The sequence below is a fragment of the Melozone crissalis genome, unplaced genomic scaffold (genome assembly GCF_028551555.1).
Source record: "Melozone crissalis strain CALT ecotype California unplaced genomic scaffold, PUWL_Pcris_2 ptg000002l_1, whole genome shotgun sequence".
Classification (NCBI taxonomy): domain Eukaryota; kingdom Metazoa; phylum Chordata; class Aves; order Passeriformes; family Passerellidae; genus Melozone; species Melozone crissalis.
In genome coordinates, this window is record NW_026535780.1 from 26,523,768 (window position 1) to 26,536,913 (window position 13,146).

General features: G+C 35.5%; 1 protein-coding gene across 5 annotated transcripts in view; it reads right to left on the reverse strand.

Annotated features, from left to right (window-relative positions):
* Positions 1–13,146, reverse strand: part of RALYL (RALY RNA binding protein like) — a 373,063-nt gene that overhangs the window by 29,468 nt on the left and 330,449 nt on the right. For 4 of the 5 annotated variants that reach the window (XM_054280017.1, XM_054279769.1, XM_054279850.1 and 1 more), the window contains 3 exons: positions 7,150–7,197; positions 4,154–4,317; positions 3,418–3,498 (listed from right to left, as the gene is read on the reverse strand). In XM_054280017.1, the coding sequence (XP_054135992.1) occupies positions 3,418–3,498; positions 4,154–4,317; positions 7,150–7,197 (293 nt within the window). The remainder of the gene's footprint in view (positions 1–3,417; positions 3,499–4,153; positions 4,318–7,149; positions 7,198–13,146) is intronic. The other variant, XM_054279931.1, reaches the window with a different exon arrangement.

The window sequence follows — 13,146 nt, forward strand, 5'->3', positions numbered from 1 at the left end:
AACAAACTAAGCAGGAAATTACAAGAAACAGAAAAAACCCAAACCCTAACTATTTTTAAGATGTATCTTAAAGGATTAGATGATGATGCTACTTGCAAGAGTAAAGAATTTGGTTCAATGACTCTTTCTAGCCCTTCTAGAATCTTTCATTGAATCATCTAACACCAAAGAAGACAGTCACATACAGTGCATTATAAGAGGGATAAAATTAAGGTCAATTGCATTTTTAAAAATGAAAGTGCTACTGTTGAATTATAGCTTTTTGTGAAACATATTTTTTTTGCTGTAGCTGCAAATTGATTCATCCACAAAGCATGATTTAGATTTCTTTGGGAAGAAATGTCATGTATTTTTAACTAAGCCCTTCATGTTTAATAAAAAATATTTTATCATATTTTACTGCTGTAGATATCACTGAAAAATGGATCAGCTGAGGAAGCTAAATATAAACTCCATGAGTCAAAATTAATTCATTTAAAGACATAATTCAATACATATTTTAATGTCTGAAGTGCCTACTCCTTAATTTCAAGCACACAGAGTATAAAAGATTTGATTAATATTTTCCTCCTGATTTCAGATGTGTAAAATGACAGTGCACACTTTGAGCCCTTCAATTTCTACATTGTAATAAAAAGTGAGCTCTTCCTAGTTCTAAATAGCAAACTAAATGTACTGCTTCATACCATTAACATGAAGAACTACTATGTGTGATTTACCCACCAATATATTTAATTTTGTGAGTTACTTCTGGTGATTTGCAAATGCTGATTTATGTTCTTCTAGTCTTTGGAGTTAAAAAGAAAACAAAATATTGATAACTGTTCCTTGAAAAATTATGGATTTAGGAAAGAAATAAAATCTTCCTAATGTATTTTATGTTTTAGAAGCAGATTTATAACACATATAGTCACTTTTGGGTCAAACAGGGGTTTACTGTTTGGTGGATATATTTTTGCAGATATGCTCATCAATGAGCAAGGCATTTTTGATACCGTGTTTTGTAATATCTTCACAACAATAAACTTCTTCCTTTGGATTTCTGTTTTTCTGAAATAAGTCCTTTTGATTCTGGTGATTTTACCAGAATGTGAAATCTGGGATTCTGACCTTTAATATGATATATATGGGTTTATTTTCTGGGTCTGAGTGTGAACAGTTATATCTATGAGATTTCTACTTACATCTGAAAGGTCTTTTAAGGGAAGTGATCTCATGAGAGTTTTTGCTATATGGGGGTGAAATCTTCAAGGTATAGTCAATGCCATTTTAACATTGTTAATTCTAAACGTGCAATTAAGGTGTTTTATGGTCTTAAATTTCATTAAATGCAAAATAGCTTCCTTCCCATGAACTAGGTTTCTCCTTATTGGAGAATTTGTTGAATGTTTCTCCTTATCTACCTAGCAATAAATTAACATTAGAATTGACAGTGCATTATTCAAGGGGTTCAGATTAGCAGAGTAGAGTAAGGAGCTACAAAATATCAAATTGCTTTCTCCCACAATTCAATATAACCAACTTTTCCAAGAAAATGGCAAAGGAAGTTGCAAAACATACCTTCTCTACTTTCCAAATTGAAGTTCTAAGAGAATGGCTCCACTACTTCTCTGATAAAGGTCGTACAATAAGCTGATTACATTCCTGTCTAAGCCAACAAAATCATGTTTCTACATTTATGATGGGTTGACTGGAATTGACAAAAAGCAAAGTAGTTTTATGGAAAATTAGGCATGAAAACCTGTATACTGGGTGTCTGACTCCCTTTAAAGATGCGCTGCGTGCAGAAAGAATTTTGTGGAATTTATTTTATCACAATAAAAATTCTGCATTTTTTTCCAATTGTCATTGTAATGAATTGAGGACAGAAAGCTAACACAGGTCAAAAAGCCCATGTTTTAAGTGATGCATCTTACAGCTCTCTCTTCAGTTAAAGAGCTTGATCCAAGGATGATCTTGTCACTTGGAGCTCTAAGACTGACACTTAAAATTCAGATCACACCTGAATACATTGAAGGATACCTCCACTGGGGAATAACACTGTCTGTTTGGATCTGGACCCTCCTGATTGCACTTCCATTAAATAATTTATAGTTCCTGCAATATTTGCCATATTTTATAGGCAGTGTTTTGGAAATCTTATAACAAGTGCCTGTGGATACTTGGACTAGGGTTGAATCCTATAATCTGTGCTATGCATTATTTAAGTCCTATTACACACTATTACAAAGCATTTTTTGAAATGCAGAAGCAAATTTTGCAGTAGATCTGAGGAACATATATCTGGATATTAATGTAATATTCTCTGCCTCATTCACTACTATAGAAATTCAGATTTCTGACTGAGAGCTTTTCTTGCCATCTGTTGGGATACAAACACTAAGATCCTCAGCTCTCTAGAAGAATTTTATAGCTATCCTAGTTCTGAATGATGAGAAAAATATATAAAAAACTTATCTGAAAATAAATTCCCTTTTATGGCAAGTGCCGCAAAAAAATTGTTATTAATGCATACTTTAGGACAATTAGTGATTTGAATGTACTGATACTACTAAGTATTCATGTAGATAAGACAACCGAAACTGATGAACAAATGAGATCTAACTAAAGCTTTAATTCACTTTGTGAAAACCCAAAGATCCAAGGACTGAAAAGGACTAACAAAGTTTCCTAAAGTGAAGATATTGAGCTGCATCCTTTCTTTTATAATAATAGAAGAAAACATAATTGATCACTTAAAATACTGAGAAAAGGGTTGCTTCAAGGTAAGTGTGAAAATGTCTAGACTCATGTTCATCTTCCAGAGAACAAAGGAAATATTACTACTCCCAGACGTTCTCTTAGGGTTTGAGTCAGCTTTATAATGTGAGACCTAAATTTATGTGTCTTCCAGTGTATTAGGCATCAAAGATCTTGTTAGTGGTAATGGACATCCAGCCCATTGATTCCCTGAAGACTTGGAAGTGATTTAACTGTACACACAACATGGCCTCTCTGTCAGATCATCCTTTCCAAGGAATGTCTCGAGCTGCTTGTTCCTGAGTGCACAACATGATCTTTAGCTATGTTTACCACATGTCCATTTTTTCAGTCACATGCATTTACATGTTTACTGCATGTTTTCCTTCAAGGTCTCTGATATCGTTGGGTCATGCAATAGGATCAAGGATGTATCCTAATGGGCTGACGAGGTCCATCTCCTTTGTTTGATACTAGCATGTAAGACTTGACTATCTTATTCAAACAGAGTATATGACTGGGTCCTCTTGATGCCCTAATTAACTCCTCTGGCAGTAAGATGTTCTGTTGATGGGTTCACCTATTTCATGGTAAGACAGCATGATGTTTTGCTGGCCACTCTAGTACTGCAAAAGACTTACTGAAGTTCCTTCAGTCCTTCTAGTATCTGACCCCTACCTGATCTTTCTCTTCCTCTTCCAGTGGAGCTTCCAAGGACAGTATCACTCCACAAAAGGGGCAGGGGAAGACGGGTGGGTGCTGAAAGATGCACGAAGAGGAAGATGAAGTTCCCAGGACATACTAGGGAGTGGGGAGCTTGGTGAGCTTGGAGGAGGGAATGCCTATTGTTCATCAACTCTTCTAGGGCCAACTCACTAAAGAAGGATTAAATAAATCCAAGTTGCCAATCCTGTTCTGAATTTCATTTAAAACAAAGATGCTTTACCTCTTTCTACACTCAAAGGCATCCGATAAAAAAGAATACACATAACCCAACCTCCCCTGCCCCCCCGCCCCAGTCCATCCCTACCAGCTTACATACAACCCTGAGGTCTCCACAGAAATCAATGTGCCTCTGTCGGTCTATAATAAGATTATTATTTTTTTTGTTAGCAGCAGTTCACAAGATCTCATGGTGAATGAGCAGTCAAGTTGAGAGGAGATTTTAAAAGCCTTTTTCTGAGGCTGAGGGAGCAGGTCAAATGTTGAAAGAATTTCCTTTAAAAATGTCATCAGTGTGCTCCTTGACTTGCAGAAGAGGCTGGAAGCTTTGGTAATCAAACCAGTTTTTCAAGCTAGAGATTTAGGCTAGGAAATTACTGCAATAGGGCTATCTATATAGTGGAAGCTGTCTTTTTTCAGAAATTGCTAGAATCATTGTTTCAATAATATTCAACTGATATGAGCAACTCACATTTGGATCCTGAGGAAGAAGCCCCACTTGAAGTGGACCGTGATGCTCCCTTCATGGAGAAAACCCCTTTGCCTCTACGAGTTGTTGTCACAGCCACCCGAGGACGTTTGAGTGGAATCACTGCACGGGGTGGAGGGGGGACACGGCCATGGTAATCAAACAACCTAGAAAAGATTAAGTCAGCTGGACTCCATAAAACCCTCTGTGATTTCATGTCAGGGGAACTCTCTGTCAACTAAATTTGCATGTTATCTGAGAAAATTACCCTTTGAAACTGTAATCACTTTATATCAAGTCAAATTAGATTTCAAGGACCTATGCACATTAAGTGCCTTATTCAGATTTCAGTCACACACTGGTGCACAGACCAGCTCAGATTTTTTGTGTGTCATTCAAATGAAGGATGTATTATGGGACTCTGCAATTTGCCGTATGGAAAATCCATAACTTGCTTTCCACAGGTCCACATAATTTCATTGTTCACAGCCAACAGCAATATATTTTGTTGTGACATTTCAGCTCCTTTATTACATGCATGGCTTAAATTCTAGTTTTCTATCTGCTATTCTTAAAGATGTAAAAGTAAAGAACAAAAGAGAACTTTCCTGAAGACAACCATCACCCTAAAGAAATATCTTGCAGTTTCTGAAATAACAAGAGTCTTTGCATATGTTCTCTCTATTGCAGAATGAATTGGTATGGAAATGCTAAAATATCCAAGCACTTCTGAAGCATTTTTTTCCCAGTAATATCAAAAAGGAGTTTGATATTACTGGGAAAAAAAATGCTTCTGAAGTACTATAAGCTGTCATGAAAATTTTCATTATATGATTATTGTCCAAAGGTGACAGTTTTTTAGCTTTCAATAGTTTATGTTTAGATAACATAGTGAAAGGTGAAACTATGCTTCCTTTTCTCAAAATATATGAAAGAACATTTATCTAAATGAATGTTAATCAAACTATTCCTACTTTTGTTTATGAAATCATGCAAAACTTTTGGTCTTGGTATTTTGTTTTGTCAGGTTCTGTATATTCCAATAACATTCTTTCTTTTAAAAAACAATGCTTCCATTTAGGGATTTGAACCACCATGTCTGTTTTTCTTGTGCTTGTAATAAAAGAAATGATAAAGAGAAATTTTCAGTCCCAAATTTTCAGTCCCAATAATCACTAGTGTGCATACAACTTTTCTTTCAGTCATCCTTCTAAATGTACAGTTCTGATCTTGCCAATCTGCCTTCATATAGATTTTATTTTAATGAACTATCCATTTCTGACACCCTTTTTTGATCTCATCACTGTTTTAGTCAAGGTAAGAAAGACTTTCTCCCTTCAAGGAGTCTGGAAAGCTAATAACATAAATTAGTTGAAATATTAGGAAACAAGATCTATGGTTTGCGATAGAAATTCAGAAAGTTCAGAAGTTCAACAATTCAAAGAATCATGACTATATTTCTTAATTTTTATTTCCTATAAGTAGTTAGTACATGAAATTCTCCATGGGATTTTCTTTTTCATGACTACTATATTGAGATTTTCATCTTTTCCTTCCATCATCTGGCATCTAAAAGAGACTGTTCACCTCATACAATTTTTGTTTTCAGAATATCAGCATGTCCAGCCTAATGAGGCCAACCTCATATGCAGGTTTTCTACCATAGAAGTTCTGCTGTCTTAATTCTGAAAGACTTCTAAATTAAAAAATTATACTATTGAATAGATCTATGGATATGTTTCACTGTCAATGGTTTTGCATAACAATGCAATTAACAAGAGAGAAACCAAGAAACAATTCTTAACATCCAATAAGTTCTGTAATTTTTTTTGGTGAAAATTAACCATTACAGTTTATCATTTATGCTACACATAAAATACAGAATTGAGGAAAAAACTAGACATATACCTTTAATATTCGTGTGGCATAGATGAGAAACACTATTCTTTTTAAAAACATACAATTCCACAGATAAAATTCAGAGCTTGGAAAAAATAAACAAAAGCCTATGGAAACTAACTTTTTACAGGACATGTGCTATTCCTACTGCAAAGGCTGGACAGAGCAGGATTAAACTGCTTTGATGGCTTTTACTTCATATGTTCATATGCTATGCTATATCTCAATATTTCTAGCTTCGTCCAAAGGGGCATGGTAATTTATATGCCAAACTAAAACTAGTGGCTCAAATTTAACCCATATCAGGAGGAAAACAAACATGAAAATATTGTTTCTACATTTTTCCTACTGTGTTCCTAAGCAGAAAGGTATATAGCACATATACCTAACTTAACTTCTGGGGGTAACTGTTCCCCTGCTACTGTCCATTGCTTTACATAGGAGAAATATTAGATCAGAACAGGCTGGTGGAGCAAAGCTTTGTTCCTCTCTGGCCCACTTGTCCTGTGACAAACCAAGCTGCTGCAATGCAAAAACACAGCACTGCTGGCTAACAAGTTGGCTATCTGTGATCATTCTTGCTACTCCTGTGTTGTGGGGATTCTGCTACATCTGAATAAATACATTTTCACAGTGCTGAGCTAGGCTGTGTGTAACTACTCAAGGCAAAATCTCCAGTTGCTCAGGCATCCAAATCCTTTTTGTCCTACAGGAACACACTGTTCAGCTTGCGCTTTTGCTTCTTTCAATGTTCTTCTGGACAAAGCCAGGAACGTCATACTGAAGAATTTCATAGCCACTATACATCCTAGTGAAAGCAAGCCTGGAAGAACTCTACTAAACTACCATTAAACTGTTCAGCACAGCAAATACCCCAACAGCTCTTAGAGAAGGATAAAACCTGAGGACCTGCATAGTAAGCATACGTTTGGTGGTGGTGATCTTCTCTGCAAGATATAAAAATTGTCTTCTTATACGATAGAAATAATGCAATGAATAATCAATAAAATCAGAATTAGCCTGTTTAACCAAACAATGGGATTATATCACCAACAACATGAGAAATTATGTAGGATGTACAAAAATACAGGCACACATACCGATTGTAGAAATCATCTCTGTAGTAATCATAATCAAAGACATAACCACTGTGGAAAAACACAGAAAAACAAGAAAGAACTGTTTTATAGGAAAATACACACTGGTTAAAACTTCTGTGGTAACATTGGCTTACTCTCAAATGTATATCCCTTCTTCAAAGTCCTTCTACTTCTTTTGTACTGTGTACAATGTACATTATGTTTGTCAATGCTGCTGTCAGCTATCACTGTATATTTGAAAGTGTGAAGTCTGGGGCACAGAGAACTGTGTAAACAGTTGACAGCACACACAGGTAGGATTTAACACAGTGAGACAGCTCTCTAATTAGAGAATCATTACAGTGTAATTCTCTGTGAGAGTGATCAAATGATGCTAGCATGCCAAAACTGATGCCCTCTTCTTTTCCAGTCTAACATAGCATGATCAGTGGAGTAGGAAGACAGTTAAATACATGAAAGAGTGGGAAATGAGTGATAAGGTGAGCTAAGACAGTTACTTTGATTTAGAGAAACATGGTAAGGATTGGACTTCTTGGTAATCGTTGAGTCCACCAAATTGTTTTCATCAAAAAGAGAAGTAAAAAGTTAAAAAAATAAATGCTAAATAAGTGTTACAGGGATGCATTTCCTGTCAGGTTCAGGAAGGAATAAGCATACCAATCTGAAAAAAGACAGCCATCATCAAGGGAAATGAACAAATGAGAAATTACTCAGGTTCATGAGAAAACTACTTTTGAGCTGTTAATAGCAAAGTCAATCCCAGATTCCGGGTTTTCCATTCCATTAGCAACTTTCTACTTTTGTAGTGAAGAAATAACAAAGAAATCTTATCTATCTCATACACCCAAAAAGAAAAAAAAAAAACCAAAACCAAAACCAAAACCAAACAAACAAAAAAAAAAACCCAACAAAAAACCCCCAAAAAACCAAAAAAAAAAAAAGCCAACCAAAAAAAACCCCAAACCAACAAACCAATGAGCCAGTAAAGGCTCTGCATAGAAAAGTCACAAGGATTTATTTATACTCTGCCTAGTAACATGCTCTTTTACTGTTTTGAGAAGGACAATTATAAATAGTAAAGGTAAGAAACATGAAGAAAGTATCATAAAAGAAGGAGAAGCTTTAAGTGAGAAAGGAAAAAGCTAGAAAAGACAGAGGTAATAAGGACAAAACACAGAAGAAAACTTTCCCTGAAAATAAAGGGGCACAACAGAATGACAGTGTGATTTAGGTTGGAAAGGAACTTAAAGATCAACTACATATTAAAGAAGCTTTTCTTTGCAGGGAATGTACTTGCAGATAATTTCTTGCTCTTGAACATTGAGCAAAATGGGGTTTTTAGTGCATACTTTGAAGAATGTGTAAAGAATTCTACCAGAGCAGGTCAGGGCACAATTTCTATCTCTGCCATACCTTTTTCACATGCAAATGCCCAATTGCAAAAAATAGAATAAATTGTACTGTCTGCCTGCACAATATTGCAGTAGAAGATCATGAGAGCTGCAGGCAACTGTGGTCCTTTCTTTAATTTAAGAAAAGAAATCCTAAGATATATATCATATGAAACACTGAATTGAACAAGCCTGAGAGACTAGAACCCAGCAGCAGGTAAGCTGTGTGTGGCAGAGGATGTAAATAATAGTAGACTGTGTATAGTGATCATGTGTCTGTCTTAAGATGCATCAGTACATCTTAATTTAAAACTAGCAGTTTTTTTCTGAACTATATGATAGCTCTTATTTTGTCTTTCACTTCAGTCTGCAAGGAACTAAGAAGTAGCAAGTATCAAAGCTATTATTTTATTTAAAGTTATTCACAGCTTCCTAGTGGTTTTATTTAGCTGAATGATTAATGGCTTCAGTTAGCCCATAGTTAATATTCAACGTGTGTTTTTAAGTAGAAAATAACAGTCAATTTGAGGAAAAAATATTAAATTTAAAAGCCCTGTCACATGAAACCTTTTGCCTGGAGTTGACATTTATTTAATTTGCATAAAGAATGGACAAATTCACTTTTTCAATGTTGAAGACCGTGAAGCTGGTGGAGAATAATTCGCTGGTGCCAGTTAGTGTAAGGCTGAAGGATGACTATATTTTTCTGTAGTAACTCAGCTCTGGCTTACAGAATAGAACAAGGACTACTGGCCCCTCAATGGGTATGAAAATTTTATGTTGAGTGATGATGTTTCATCTGTAATAATATGTTGAATTGAAGAGATTATAATGTGAAAGCAACCAGTATATCTCTCTACCTACAGCTATAATTGTTCCTATTTCTGCATGTCAAGGTTCAGACATAAGACTTGGTCAGTGCTTCAGTACAACACCAAGCAGAAAATTAGCACAGATAATCACTGGCATTGAGATAAAGGTGACTACAAGGCTCTTAACCTCTTGAGAGTTATTTCTTAGCAACCCAACAACCTGTGTAATGGAGGCCACAGGTAATCACTCATACAATGTTGAATACCAGATACTCAGCAGGTCAGAAGCAGAGAAAGGTTTAAACAAGCCTGTGAACTGTTGGAGTCAGCATTTTCCTAATGGCACTGTAAACAGGCAGATTACTTACCCACAAACATGTGCCATCTTGACAATATTAACGATAGAACAGCCTGCCTGATGCTGATATTAATGCAGTAGACAGTAAAAGATGCTGCTTTACATGTGTCTCACAATGAGGCAAAGAAAAATCAATAAAATGTGCTTCTACTAAGCAAAAGTCATGGTTGCTTTTCCTATCGTAGTATCACCAAGACAATCTTGTATAAGCTGTCTTTTTTGGTTTCACTTAGCACTCTGCATATCTTTAAAACTGTGCATGCCTGAAGAATAAATGTCTCTCCCATCACCGTATTTTCAGAGCTATGGTGTTGTGCGTATTCAAAGTTCCTGTGCATATCAGCAGTTGCACATGTGCCAAGAGGGCAAATAGAGTATTGTGCTTCTGCTTCTTTGAAATAAACGTATGGATGTTATTATGTCTTTATATACTGATGTTGAAACCATATTGCTACAAAAGTACAATCTTTTTTCCGTTCTCTGTGCTATGCCCTCAAAAGATGTTTATAAACTAATGATCACATCCTGTTTTAACTTAGGTAGCTCCAAACATCAGTGGTATAGCTGACTTCTGTGGGGTTGTTCTAACTTTAGGAGGGTTAATGCAGAACAGAGCAGAAATACCTTTTGTTATTTTCTGGTCAACAAGACTTTTGTCTTCCATTATCAGCCTTAGCTAATATCACTTTTTCTTTCCACAGGTACAAAGATACATTTAAAGAATAATTGTTGACAAAATAGGCATAATGTATCTTAATTTAATTGACAGTGTGATTGCCATTTATGCTGTCAGTTTCTTCTCCGTTATGAGGCTGAATAAAAATATTAAATATAAAACCAACATTTGTTCCATCAAACTCTTTTTGGGAAGCACATATCAACATAATGTTTGAAACTAGTATTCCAGTTATTTGTGAAATAATTTCTCATGTCATGGAAAAAGAGTGTTAGAAATTTTTGTTGTTGAGAGCGAAAAACAATCAGTCTATACTGATATGATGTTAAAAAAGAAGTTGGTGAGGGTAACTAGATGATTTAGAGAAGAAGCATTTAGAGATAGAAAATTTCCCCATTAGAAAATCAATCAGATGTGAGTTGCTTCCATAAGCTATTGAAAAAAAATGGTGGAGATTTCAGGGCACATTTCAGTGGATGGTTACCTACACGCTCAGACATAAATCAAATTGGTGGGTTGAATCCCACCTTTACTTGAAAGAAAATTCTATTTTAGGTAAGGATGAGAATGCTGATAGAAGTGGAGGGACACTGCTGTTTTGCAGTTCAGGCTGTATATTCTGCAGAGAAAGAGAACATTCTCCAGAACCTGTTTTTTTGCTGACAGACTTACTGTCAAAAGTCAAATTATTTCAGTGATTCTTTCAACTAGGAAAAAAGAGGGGGCGGGAAGAGGAAAAATAGTTGCAGAGAAGTATTTTGCATTCATTTCCATAATGAAGTTATGAGGGCAAATAGGTATAGCTAAAAAGAACCTCTTAACACCAAAAATCCCCAATCACTTCTCCCAAAATGCTAAACAATTGAACATAACCTACTATTTGTATATTTCAATTAATGAATAAATTGCATAGTAATTTTGTACCATAAGTTAATAAAAGGTTTTTTTTTTCCCCTAATTCTGCACATTTATTCAATTAATAAGAGCAAGATGTACTTTTTCCTGAGTGAGGAAAAGATAAGGAGTTAAGTTTCAAAAAGTGCAGCATGGAATGTAATACTTTAAGTGGATTTTTTTTTTTTTTTGAAACTGAAATTTTTTTTCCAGTTCTAATCTGAAGAGGTGCATTTTGTCTAAGGAGTACATGTATACATAAAAATGTTGACATATAGTGTACTATTTTCCATTAAAACACCTTTCTGCAGGCACTAGGCAGAATTTATTTGCAATATGATTAGGCTGTATTTTTTCTGTCTCTAGATATGTTCTTTCTCTACTCTCATCCTCTCTTCCAAGAACTCTTATCCCAGTGAAATGTATTTTGGGAAAACTGTTGAACTTATTGTGCAACCTGAATTTTAGACAAAGCTTGGGCAAATATTCAAAGCTGCATATACACATTCAGGTAATTAAAACACTAAGGCATTTTTCTGTAGAGGATTAGGCAAAGCTTGTGAAGCAGACAAGGACAAAGACATTGAGATCAATATTCAGACTCTGGGGATCAGCTGGTTTCAGAGCTGTTTATGGAAGCAAGAGAGAATAGTGATGCAGGCAAAACTAACCCCCAACAATTTCTGTACAGCTAAGTATTCGAATTCCTCCTAACCAAGACTACTTACTCCGTCTGCAGGCATAGCCTATGCTTAACAATGTTATCCTGATGCTCTTTAGAAACAAAGCAGTAGTTTTCCAATGTAAATATACTTGTGTAAATCTACTTAATATCTCCCCAACTTTCTCATGTTGCAAAGCTATTTTTCTGTCATCTAAACTATTGTCCAATTATTTATGTTTCCTGTGGGAACATTTCATAGAAAGGCAAAGAAGAAGATTTCTAGTGGCCCAACCATTTTCCAAGGTGTCCTTTATTTGCATAGTCTGAGTGGGGAGTTCGCAATGTCCCTATGATATTTTTTCTTCCTTAGTACAAGAGAGATGGGTCCAGCCTCTCAAAAATCTGTTCTAAATTCAGTGTGTTCAAGGTACTACTGTCAAACCATACACATGTGATTGATTATCCAATTTGCTAATAATACTGTGTACATTGAAGGAGTCTCATTCGACTTGGTGTGACAACTATAGCAGACTCTTGCTGACAGGTGTAGGATTAAGTGATGGGTTCAGTGTTTCCACAGCCTTTCACTGAACAGCAGTTTAAATTAAAATCATAGTGGTAACACTGGAGTTGAAAGACTAACTCTTTAAGATTACAAAACCAGAAATCTGAAACTTTATGTACTTTTCAGAGAAGCTGTCTTGGAAGCACTGAATGAAACACAAAGGCACAGTGCAGAAAAAATTAATCAATTGGAATGCAACAATGTCAGAGTTCATGTAAATGAAAAAAAAATCTAGAAAATTGCATCACGTGCTTTCCATTTTTCAAAATGTCAAAAGGCTTAAGTTAAATTTGTGTTCTCATTTAAACTAAGTTTACTGATTAAATTAATAGGTAATTTTGTTATTTTGGATAGAACAACTCAAGATTTAAAGCAGAAAAATGGACACGTGAAGGAGATAGAACTTTGAGGGTCCTGAGCACTGCTTGTGATGTCAAGCCATAGTGACTGTTTCTCCCAGACGATGCTTTGCAAGTGCAGTTACAATATAAATGAAGACACCAGATTCTGTCAATCTGCAAAAGCATTCTTTTACTCTGGACCCACTGAGTAATAATTTCCATGGCAAGTCACCTGATAGGGAGATTATTCTACAACCAAGCACAGAACTGGATTCAATTCCAGTCTGGTCAGAGAT